Below are 12,916 nucleotides of genomic sequence, written 5' to 3'. Positions count from 1 at the left end.
AGGGACAACTTTACACTCTGGATGAGGCTCCAGGGGATGCCTTGGGCTGAGTGTTATTTACAGCTGGAGTGTTGTCTCCTCATAGCCAGTATTGCTTTCTCATCAGGTTAAGATGAGTGTTAAAGATGAGGAGGCGTTCGCTCTTTAAACCTCGGAATAAAGTTATTGTCCCTGGAGAGACCATCCTACTGCTCCAGCACTGAGGTAGCTAATGTGCCTCTCCTCCTCTCTGTCCACTGTACCTGTGGGCTCAAGCATGTGAGTCACTCCCATAGAGTGCCTCTAACATTTCCTTCAGGTCTTTCCCTCATTCCATCATTATTTGTTAATCTATCCTCCTCTACACAAGCCACTGCTATATGACAGCCCCTCCCTCCCTCCCCCATTCCCTTCATCCATGACCCTATGCCACCCCTACCAGCTGGTCACTAATACAACGACTCAACCAGGGCACCAAGGCCAACCTTAATCGCTGATAGTATGACAGCATGGGAGAGGTGGAGGGAGGAAGAGAGGGAAAGCGGGAGAGAAAGAGAGATATAATATGGAGAGAGAAAAGACAGGGAGAGGGAGCAATGGGGAAATTGAGAAAGAGAAAACGAGGTCACAGTGAGGGAGCGAGAGAGGGGAAAGAGGGGAGAAAGAAAAGTTCGCAGGGGAGGTATATGGAAGGCTGCATGTCTTTTGTTCTTTAAATAGCCCCCACATCCATCCAGCAGAAAGCAGGCATGCACCGGGGGAATAACACTAACACATGCAGAGGAAAGGGAGAAGAAGGGAGGAGAAGAAGGAGAAGAGAGTTGTGTTGTACTTACCACTAGCTTGGGGCTCCTCTTGGCCGGCACCACTCCTGCAAAGCAGCGGCAGAGAGACAGAGAGAGCATTAATGACCGGTGTTACTCCGTAACCGTCCACCCCGAGCAAAAACAACCACTTCACCGGACGGACAGAGGGACGCAAGGATGGAGGGAAGGACGACGGGTCCTGCTGCAGAGCTGAGCTAGCCCAGCTCTCACTCTCTCTCATTCTCAGAGTGGCGCTGCGCTGTGCTACGTTGTGCGTTAGCCAGAGTGATCACCGCCTCCCCATGCGGTCTGATAACTCTCTCTCTCTCTCTCTCTCTCTCTCTCTCTCTCTCTCTCCCTCTCGCTCACCCTCTCTCTCGCTCACCCTCTCCCTCTCGCTCTCCCTCTCTCTCTCCCTCTCACCCTCTCTCCTCTCTCTCTCCCTCTCGCTCACCCTCGCTCTCCCTCTCTCGCTCTCCCTCTCTCGCTCTCCCTCTCTCTCTCTCTCTCCCTCTCCCTCTCGCTCACCCTCTCTCCCTCTCTCTCTCCCTCTCTCTCTCCCTCTCACCCTCTCTCCCTCTCTCTCTCCCTCTCGCTCACCCTCTCTCTCGCTCACCCTCTCTCTCTCTCTCTCTCCCTCTCGCTCTCCCTCTCGCTCTCCCTCTCTCTCTCCCTCTCACCCTCTCTCCCTCTCTCTCCCTCTCGCTCACCCTCGCTCTCCCTCTCTCGCTCTCCCTCTCTCGCTCTCCCTCTCTCGCTCTCTCTCTCTCTCTCTCTCACCCTCTCGCTCTCCCTCTCTCTCTCCCTCTCACCCTCTCTCCCTCTCTCTCCCTCTCGCTCACCCTCGCTCTCCCTCTCTCGCTCTCCCTCTCTCGCTCTCCCTCTCTCGCTCTCCCTCTCTCGCTCTCCCTCTCTCTCTCTCTCTCCCTCTCCCTCTCCCTCTCGCTCACCCTCTCTCTCTCTCTCTCTCTCTCGCTCACCCTTGCTCTCTCTCTCTCTCGCTCACCCTTTCTCTCTTGCTCTCCCTCTCTCTCTCTCTCTCTCTCAACCTCTCTCTCTCTCTCACTCCTTCTCTCTCACTCCTTCTCTCTCACCCCTTCTCTCTCACCCCTTCTCTCTCCTGCTACTAGGACAGGAGCTACTGACTGACTGACTGACTGACTGACTGACGCTGCAGAAGGTTGCTCCCATCCACCGTACCACTGAAGACGAGCCACTGAGCGACCAAACCACCAAACGAGAATGAGACAGAGCACTCTGCAGGCAGAATCTCAACTACAGATTTAGGATCTTAATTTGAGCGAATTTGCTACAGCAGGAAAATAATCCTGCAACAACAGGAAATGTGAATTATTATGTGGATTATAATTAATGGACATTTTTGCATGGGTTGATACATTTTTCGTAGAGGAAGATCACGTTTGAAATTTCATCGGGAAATTAAACTTCAGAATCCTTTTTAAACCTCAAATACACTACAAGTTTTACATTTCCTGCATTGCAGGAAAGTTATCCTGCAACAGGGTAATCAAATTAAGATCCTACATCTGTATTACCAGGAGTCCAGGAGCTTGAGCATGATATGGACGGCCATTGTCAGCTCCACTCTCACTGAGAGCATCTTCTGAATGTCTCTCTGTGTGTTCAACTACAGCAGGCAGCAGCTCCTCTGCTCAACGCTCGCACATTGAGAAGCAGATCTTGTCTACTCCCTCCCTCTCTTTCTCCCTCTCTCTTTCTCACCCTCTCTTTTTTTCATATGCCCTCCCCCTTCTCATCCTTGCACGGTGTGGCTTGCTTGCTGGCATCCACCCCTCCCCCTACCTCTCTCTCCCTCTCCTCTGACTCTCCTTCTCACTATCACACACACACACGCACGCACGCACGCACAAACACACACACACTAGAAGTAATGGGATGATGAATACCAATAATCTACATTTAAAGTGAACAGCTTATTCCAAACCCCTCACAACCATGATATCCATTCATACAGTTTAGCTGTGAAACAAAACCCTAAATTGTAAAATCAACTGATACAATCAACCTGTTTCAAGCAACTGGTACGGAATCCATGACAAGTAGCCCACTGAGCAGAGCAACAGAGATACCGATAAGCACTATTGTCCCTTCCTTCTTTGTCTTTGTATCAATTCAACAGGAATTCTAAGGTTCTAGCTGCATTTTGTCAACACTGAGTTATTGACATAGCCTTGTTCTGTACAATGTCCTCTACCTAGGTAATATTCTCCAGTTGTTAAGCCATAAAGAATACAAGATAAAACATGTTTTACCAATGAGGGTTTGGAACGTTAAAGCCAATTATCTCAGAATCATATTTTTGCAGATAGAACCTTATAATTAATTCTAAGGTCATGTAGGCTATTATAAAAAAACACCTGCAGCAGAATACTACCTAGGATACCAGATTGATAGCATACCACCTAGGATACCAGATTGATAGCATACCACCTAGGATACCAGATTGATAGCATACCACCTAGGATACCAGATTGATAGCATACTACCTAGGAACCAGGGCCACCGGATCCGTGATAGCATACTACGGCCGTGAGCCCCGGAAACCAGATTGATAGCATACTACCTAGGAAACCAGATTGATAGCATACGACCTAGGAAACCAGATTGATAGCATACTACCTAGGAAACCAGATTGATAGCATATTACCTAGAAAACCAGATTGATGTATAGTGTAACTAGGGAATTTGATAGCGCATTAGAGGTCATTATCAAACTACAGTAGCGCTTTCTGTTTAACATGGAGCATGCTGCATCTGTACTTTCTAGAGAAGGTATAATGAATACCTCCCGAAGAGCATTTGATCCCTGGGGTATCTCCATCTACCAGGGTTCATCCTCTCTCCTGCATCTCATCCACCTTAGATAAAGCCAATAAACCATCCTCCACTTTAATCTCAAACTGATTTAAGGTTCACCTGTGGCCGATGCATGCCCTCACGCTGTCACTATCCCGCAACCCAGCACAAAGAAAACACTCTGAAAACATCAATGGAACCTTCCGGCATTGTTAACACACGATAGGAAAGCTCTTTCTTTACCCATCCTGCTGCATTGGCGAAAATCATTAAATGTTAAAACTTTCTGTTGCTGCCTGCAAAGCCCCTCTACATGATTCATAATTCATCCTCACACTCTCTTTCTACCGCTCCCTCTTTCTCTCTCCCTCTTTCTCACCCCCTCTTTCGCACACAGTGGAATTGCCTATAATGGCAAGGAATGGGAGGAACATCATAGCAAGCATGTGAATGAGTATGTGGATGATAAGAGTGTGTGTGTGTGTGTGTGTGTGTGTGTGTGTGTGTGTGTGTGTGTGTGTGTGTGTGTGTGTGTGCGTCAGGATGCACATAAGTTACATCATAAGATCAACAGAGGTTGATTAGACCAGTGGTTCCCAAACATTGTTTTGCATTGTGGACCTACCTAATGCCACTCAATGATATATCGATGATACTGTATATCGCTAGTCAGGAGAACAGTAGCTAAAGTGTATACAGATCTCCGGCCAGGCTGGCATTAAATCTGACTTACATATCAAATTGATAAAATATGATAAATAATCTGGGGCAATTTTCAATGTGAATTGAATGCCCACTACTGCATTGAAATGATTGTAATGGACTTGTCCCTGCAGACAGCCCACTTATGCAGCGAAAGCAGCAGATTTACATGGCTGTAATGCATGTTCACACGTGGTTCAGCACCACACTGTGTTAGAGTAGTTCCAGCACTGTGATATTGATGTACACGTCTCTCAGTTCTGTCCTTGCTGCCACTGTGTGTTAAATCTAGACCAATGCCAGGTTATGTAGACACCCGCTGATGCACAAGGAACAAAAGGAGATACAATATCACATATTGTAGGGGGGGGAAACACACATTCCTCCTTTCACACATGGCCATTCACACATACACTTACTGTATGTGACACACACTTATGTGTGTATGTACATATACGCACGTACGCACGCACGCACGCACACATGCACGCACACACGCACACACACACACACACACACACACACGCAACATCAGATCAAATGAAATGTTATTGGTCGCATAGACATATGTTGCCGATGTTATCGCAGGTGCAGCGAAATGCTTATGTTTCTAGCTCCAACAGTGCAGTATACCTAACAATACACACAAATACAAATAAAGGAATTAAGAATTAGAACGAGCAATGTTAAGGTCCGGAATGTAAATCTACATTATATGTGTATGATGCTGTATAGACAGTGTGGACAGTATGTGAATAGGGAAGGTGTGTAGAGCAGTACTTATATAGGATGAGCCTTGACTAGAATGCAGAATATACAGTGGGGAGAACAAGTATTTGATACACTGCCGATTTTGCAGGTTTTCCTACTTACAAAGCATGTAGAGGTCTGTAATTTTTATGATAGGTACACTTCAACTGTGAGAGACGGAATATAAAACAAAAATCCAGAAAATCACATTGTATGATTTTTAAGTAATTAATTAGCATTTTATTGCATGACATAAGTATTTGATCACCTACCAACCAGTAAGAATTCCGGCTCTCACAGACCTGTTCGTTTTTCTTTAAGAAGCCCTCCTGTTCTCCACTCATTACCTGTATTAACTGCACCTGTTTGAACTCGTGACCTGTATAAAAGACAGCTGTCCACACACTCAATCAAACAGACTCCAACCTCTCCACAATGGCTAAGATCAGAGAGCTGTGTAAGGACATCAGGGATAAATTGTAGACCTGCACAAGGCTGGGATGGGCTACAGGACAATAGGCAAGCAGCTTGGTGAGAAGGCAACAACTGTTGGCGCAATTATTAGAAAATGGAAGAAGTTCAAGATGACGGTCAATCACCCTCGGTCTGGGGCTCCATGCAAGATCTCACCTCGTGGGGCATCAATGATCATGAGGAAGGTGAGGGATCAGCCCAGAACTACACGGCAGGACCTGGTCAACGACCTGAAGAGAGCTGGGACCACAGTCTCAAAGAAAACCATTAGTAACACACCTCGCCGTCATGGATTAAAATCCTGCAGCGCACGCAAGGTCCCCCTGCACCATATTGAGGGGAGGATGGATGGGGCCATGTATCGCGAGATCTTGGCCAACAACCTCCTTCCCTCAGTAAGAGCATTGAAGATGGGTCGTGGCTGGGTCTTCCAGCATGACAACGACCCGAAACACACAGCCAGGGCAACTAAGGAGTGGCTCCGTAAGAAGCATCTCAAGGTCCTGGAGTGGCCTAGCCAGTCTCCAGGCCTGAACCCAATAGAAAATCTTTGGAGGGAGCTGAAAGTCCGTATTGCCCAGCGACAGCCCTGAAACCTGAAGGATCTGGAGAAGGTCTGTATGGAGGAGTGGGCCAAAATCCCTGCTGCAGTGTGTACAAACCTGGTCAAGAACTACAGGAAACGTATGATCTCTGTAATTGCAAACAAAGGTTTCTGTACCAAATATTAAGTTCTGCTTTTCTGATGTATCAAATACTTATGTGATGCAATAAAATGCAAATTAATTACTTAAAAATCATACAATGTGATTTTCTGGATACACTGCAAAATCGGCAGTGTATCAAATACTTGTTCTCCCCACTGTACTTATGAAGTGGGTAAAACAGTATGTAAACATTATTAAAGTGACCAGTGTTCAATGACTATGTACATAGGGCAGGAGTCTCTAAGGTGCAGGTTTGAGTACCGGGTGGTAGCTGGCTAGTAACAGTGACTAGGTTCAGGGCAGGGTACTGGGCGGAGGCCAGTTAGTAACAGAGACTAAGTTCAGGGCAGGGTACTGGGCGGAGGCCGGTTTGTAACAGAGACTAAGTTCAGTGAGAGTACAGGGCAGAGGCCGGTTAGTAACAGAGACTAAGTTCAGTGAGAGTACAGGGCAGAGGCCGGTTAGTAACAGAGACTAAGTTCAGGGTAGAGTACAGGGCGGAGGCCGGTTAGTAACAGAGACTAAGTTCAGGGTAGAGTACAGGGCAGAGGCGGGTTAGTAACAGAGACTAAGTTCAGGGCAGGGTACCGGGTGGTAGCTGGCTAGTAACAGTGACTAAGTTCAGGGCAGGGTACTGGGTGGAGGCCGGTTAGTAACAGAGACTAAGTTCAGGGCAGGGTACTGGGTGGAGGCCAGTTAGTAACAGAGACTAAGTTCAGGGTAGAGTACAGGGCGGAGGCCGGTTAGTAACAGAGACTAAGTTCAGGGTAGAGTACAGGGCGGAGGCCGGTTAGTAACAGAGACTAAGTTCAGGGTACAGTACAGGGCAGAGGCCAGTTAGTAACAGAGACTAAGTTCAGGGTAGAGTACAGGGTGGAGGCCGGTTAGTAACAGAGACTAAGTTCAGGGTAGAGTACAGGGCAGAGGCGGGTTAGTAACAGAGACTAAGTTCAGTGAGAGTACAGGGCAGAGGCCGGTTAGTAACAGAGACTAAGTTCAGGGTAGAGTACAGGGCGGAGGCCGGTTAGTAACAGAGACTAAGTTCAGGGTAGAGTACAGGGCAGAGGCGGGTTAGTAACAGAGACTAAGTTCAGTGAGAGTACAGGGCAGAGGCCGGTTAGTAACAGAGACTAAGTTCAGGGTAGGGTACAGGGCAGAGGCCGTTTAGTAACAGAGACTAAGTTCAGGGTAGAGTACAGGGCAGAGGCGGGTTAGTAACAGAGACTAAGTTCAGGGCAGGGTACCGGGTGGTAGCTGGCTAGTAACAGTGACTAAGTTCAGGGCAGGGTACTGGGTGGAGGCCGGTTAGTAACAGAGACTAAGTTCAGGGCAGGGTACTGGGTGGAGGCCAGTTAGTAACAGAGACTAAATTCAGGGTAGAGTACAGGGCAGAGGCGGGTTAGTAACAGAGACTAAGTTCAGTGAGAGTACAGGGCAGAGGCCAGTTAGTAACAGAGACTAAGTTCAGGGTAGAGTACAGGGTGGAGGCCGGTTAGTAACAGAGACTAAGTTCAGGGTAGAGTACAGGGCGGAGGCCGGTTAGTAACAGAGACTAAGTTCAGGGTAGAGTACAGGGCGGAGGCCGGTTAGTAACAGAGACTAAGTTCAGGGTAGAGTACAGGGCGGAGGCCGGTTAGTAACAGAGACTAAGTTCAGGGTAGGGTACTGGGCGGAGGCCGGTTAGTAACAGAGACTAAGTTCAGGGCATGGTACTGTGTGGAGGCCGGCTTGTGGTGACTATTGAACAGTTGGATGTCCTGGAGATATAGGCTGTTTTTCAGTCTCTCGGTCCCAGCTTTGATGCACCTGTACTGCCTCGGCCTTCTGGATGGTAGTGGGGTGAACAGGCTGTGGCTCAGGTGGCTGAGGTCCTTGATGATCTTCTTATTCTTCCTGTGACACCGGGTGCTGTAGAAGTCCTGGAGGGAAGGCAGTGTGCTTTGGTGATGCATTGGGCAAACCGCACCATCTCTGGAGAGCCCTGTGGTTGCGGATGGTGCAATTGCCATACCAGGCAGTGATACAGCCCGACAGCATGCTGTCAATAGTGCATTTGTAGAAGTTCGTGAAGGTCTTAGAGGCCAAGACGAATGACCTTTTTTACCACACTGTCTGTGTGGCTGGACCATTTCAGGTTGCCGAGGAACATGAAGCTTTTCACTCTCTCCACTGCAGCCCCGTTGATGTGGATGGGGGTGTGCTCTCTCTGCTGTCTACTGAAGTCCACTATCAGCCCCTTCATTTTGTTGACAATCAAGGGGAGGTTATTTTCCTGGCACTAGTCCGCCAGGGCTGTCTCATTGTTGTTGGTAATCAGGTCTACCACTCTTGTGGCGTCTGCAAACTTGATGATTGAGTTGGAGACGTGTGTGGCCACACAGTCATGGGTGGACAGGGAGTAGAGGAGGGGGCTGAGCATGCACCCTTGTGGGGCACCCGTGTTACACAGGGCAGGGTTCAGACCCAGGGCCCAAAGCTTAGTGATGAGGTAGGAGGGCACTATGGTGTTGAAGGCTGATCTGTAGCCGAAGAACAGCATTCTTATATTGGTGTTCCTCTTGTCCAGATAGGGCAGTGTCCAGTGCAATGGCGATTGCATCATCCGTGGATCTGTTGGGGCGGTATGCAAATTGGAGGTGTCGGGTAGGTGATATGATCCTTAACTAGCCTCTCAAAGCACTTCATGATGACAGAAGTGAGTGCTACGGGCAATAGAAATTTAGTTCAGTTACCTTCGCTTTCTTGGGTACAGGAACAATGGTGGACATCTTGAAGTGGGGACAACAGACTGGGATAGGGAGAGATTGAATATGTCCGTATACACTCCAGACGTGGCTTGGATACCGTCTGGGCCGACAGCCTTGCGACGGTTAACACGCATAAATGTCTTACTCACGTGGAAGTGGGTGAAAAAGGTGAATAGCTTGTCCAGGTCCCTGCCACATACATCTCATATCTGTTGAATTGCAACTTCACTTTGTCCCTGTACTGTCGTTTTGCCAGTTTGATTGCCTTACGGAGGGCATAACTGCATAACTGTTTGTACTCGTCCATGTTCCTAGTCACCTTGCCATGATTAAATGTGGTAGTTTCGCTTTCAGTTTTGCGTGAATGCTGCCATCTATCCACAGTTTCTGGTTGGATAAGTTGTAATCGTCACAGTGGGAACAACATCTTCTATGCACTTCCTACAAGATGGCCTGCTTCTAGGTCCTAGACAACAGTATTTTTTTAGGGGGTGTTATTTCTTTCAATTTCTGCTCAGTATGTTTCTTGCATTATTACCTACAGCCAAAAATTATTTTGGGATATTACACACACACACACACACACACACACACACACACACACACACACACACACACACACACACACACACACACACACACACACACACACACACACACACACAATACACACACACACTATACACACTATACACACACACACTATACACACACTTTGTGCTTTGACTGTGCCCAATAATGTTTGTACCATGTTTTGTGCTACTACCATGTTGTGTTGCAACCATGTTGTTGTTATGTTGTGTTGCTACCATACTGTGTTGTCATGTGTTGCTGCCTTGCTATGTTCTTGTCTTAGGCCTCTCTTTATGTAGTGTTGTGTTGTCTCTCTTGTCGTGATGTGTGTTTTGTTCTATATCACTGTATTCATAAATTATTTTTATTCCCAGGCCCCCGTCCCCGTAGGAGGCCTTTTGCCTTTTGGTAGGCCGTCATTGTAAATAAGAATTTGTTCTTAACTGGCTTGCCTAGTTAACCAAAGATAAAATAAAATAAAAAATACCCCCCCAACCCATCCAACATACATCCACCAGGTGTGAATGATGCATTGTGCTCACACCACCTAGTTCCTTCCTCCTGCCTGAGCCTGAGCAGCTGAATGACAACAAGGCTCTGCTCAATACTCGGAAACGGAACAATGAATCCATTGGCCCGTCACTCGTTTTAAAGGCCTCTGGATTGATCACTAAGAATGGAACACTGGCTTAAAAGGCCCAGTCTTCTGAACATTGAGCAGACCATGCTGTCTCAGACCATGCTGTCTGAATGACTAAGAGGGCCTGGCTATTGTGATGCTAATGGTTTGGGAAGTTAACAGTGTTGGAGTGAAAGAGCAGAGTGGTCAGTGAGTTGATCTGTAATGGACTGAGGACTCCAAGAGAGTGGAGCTGTGGAGCGTTCCAGGTTTAACACTTGGCTCAGAGAGAGATGCTGTGGGTCTGTCTTAACTGTGTCATAGCCACCCAGCTGACTGGGTAGGGACATCTATTAATGAGGAGATTATGGGGAGAAAGTGGTGGGTGGGTGAGTGTGTGTGTTAGAGTCGACATGTGAGTGGGTGTGTGCGTGGGGGAGTGTGTGGGTACATGACATTTATTATTTCAGTGAATCTGTTTCTATGCTCTGTTCAGGCTGTGGCCTTGGATATGTTCTCAGCAGTGCCCACACTAAGGGAATGAATGGCTGTTCTCAACTGTCCATACATCAGAGTGCTACAGGAACCACATGACAAATATCCTATTTTGTTTTGCTCAACTCCTTCACTTTCTTCTATACATCCCCATGTTGTCTTCCTAGTCACCTCTCCATATCTTCCTCTTTTCTTGATCTGCACCCATCTCTTTTCTTCTTCCCATCTCTCCCTCCCTCCCTCCCTCCCTCCCTCCCTCCCTCCCTCCCTCCCTCCCTCCCTCCCTCCCTCCCTCCCCCCCAAGGGGACAGTCCCTGCTGCGGTGCATCGTCATGGCAACAAAGGAAAGGCAAGATGGAGGATATTTACAACTCACCTCGCAGAGAGAGAAAGGGAGGGGAGGAGAGATATTGTGGGTACAAGGTTTTGAAGGGGGAAGGAGGAGAGATAAGGGTGGGAGTGGATGAGAAGAATTCATGTAAGGTACGTATGTTTATCTGAAACGTTCTCCCTCTCCCCTCTCTTGATATTAGTCTATGGGTTAAAAATTGAAAACTAGGACGCCCATTCGTTGGGATGTCCTACGTCCAAGTCACGATTCAATTAAATTCTGATACGTTGTTATGCTATTGTGGCCAGAGGTCGACCGATTAATCGGAATGGCTGATTAATTAGGGCCGACTTCAAGTTTTCAATCGGTATTTTTGGCCACCGATTTGCCGTTTTTTTTAACTCCTTTATTTAACTAGGCAAGTCAGATTAAGAACACATTCTTATTTTCAATGACGGCCTAGGAACGGGGGTTAACTGCCTTGTTCAGGGGGGATTCGGGGATTCGTTTTTGAAACCTAGTCCAACGCTCTAACCACCTGCCTTACATTGCACTCCAAGAGGAGCCTGCATGGCAGGCTGACTACCTGTTACGCGAGGGCAGCAAGAAGCCAAGGTAAGTTGCTAGCTAGCATTAAACTTATCTTATAAAAAACTATCAATCTTAACATAATCACCAGTTAACCTGTTATGGCTAGGGGGCAGTATTTTCTTAGCCGGATAAAAAAACGTACCCGATTTAATCTGATTATTACTCCTGCCTGGAAACTAGAATATGCATATAATTATTAGCTTTGGATAGAAAACACTCCAAAGTATCTAAAACTGTTTGAATGGTGTCTGTGAGTATAACAGAACTCATTTGGCAGGCCAAAACCTGAGAAGATTCTATGCAGGAAGTGCCCTGTCTGACAATTTCTTGCCCTTCTTGATTATCTCTATCCATTACAGAGGATGTCTGCTGTTACGTGACACTTCCTACGGCTCCCATGGGCTCTCAGAAGGCGGCAAAAAGCTGAATCGTGGCTTTGCAGGCTCTGGCTGAAAAAAAGTAGCGCGTTTGGATAGTGGCTGGTCACAGTACTGTGAGACTCAGGCGCGTGCCCGAGTCGACCCCATGCTTTGTTTTCTTTCGTCTGTTTACCTAAACGCAGATTCCCGGTCGGAATATTATCGCTTTTTTACGAGAAAAATGGCATAAAAATTGATTTTAACCTGTTGGGGCTAGGGGGCAGTATTGAGAATTTAGAAAAAAATATGTGCCCATTTTTAACTGCCTCCTACACCAACTCAGAAGCTAGAATATGCATATTGTTGTTCATGTTTGGATGGAAAACACTCTGAATTTTCTAAAACTGTTTGAATGGTGTCTGTAAGTATAACAGAACTCATATGGCAGTCAAAACCCTGAGACAAATTCTGACAGGAAGTGGATACCTGATGTGTTGAATTACCTTTAAGCCTATGCCATTGAAACACACAGGGGCTTATTAATTGTTGAGCACTTCCTATGGCTTCCACTAGATGTCACCAGTCTTTACAAAGTGTTTTGAGTCTTATACTGTGAGATCTGACCGAACAAGAGCCTTGGAACGGTGGTGGCCAATTAGACTCTGGCGCGCGAGTTCATGTTGGGTACTCTCGTTCCAATACGTTTTAAAAGAGAATGCAATCGTCCGCCTTGAATATTATTCATGTTCTGGTTAAAAAAGGCACTAATGATTTATGCTATACAACGTTTGACATGTTTGAACGAACGTAAATATTTTTTTCCCCCTCGTTCATGACGAGAAGTCCGGCGGGCATAGATCATGTGCTAACAACACAGAGCTTTTTGGACATAAATTATGAGCTTTTCCAAACAAAACTACATTTGTTATGGACCTGGGATTCCTG

General features: G+C 47.0%; 1 protein-coding gene across 15 annotated transcripts in view; it reads right to left on the bottom strand.

Annotated features, from left to right (window-relative positions):
* Positions 1-12,916, bottom strand: part of LOC106566645 (membrane-associated guanylate kinase, WW and PDZ domain-containing protein 1) — a 196,778-nt gene that overhangs the window by 32,408 nt on the left and 151,454 nt on the right. For all 15 annotated transcript variants that reach the window (XM_045693040.2, XM_045693037.2, XM_014134868.3 and 12 more), the window contains one exon: positions 816-850. In XM_045693040.2, coding sequence (XP_045548996.1) covers positions 816-850 — 35 coding nt within the window. The remainder of the gene's footprint in view (positions 1-815; positions 851-12,916) is intronic.

This window comes from Salmo salar, chromosome 13 (genome assembly GCF_965601325.2).
Source record: "Salmo salar chromosome 13, fSalSal1, whole genome shotgun sequence".
In the NCBI taxonomy this organism is placed as follows: domain Eukaryota; kingdom Metazoa; phylum Chordata; class Actinopteri; order Salmoniformes; family Salmonidae; genus Salmo; species Salmo salar.
Note: the sequence above shows the minus strand (reverse complement) of the source record. Positions and strands in the feature narration are given on the sequence as shown.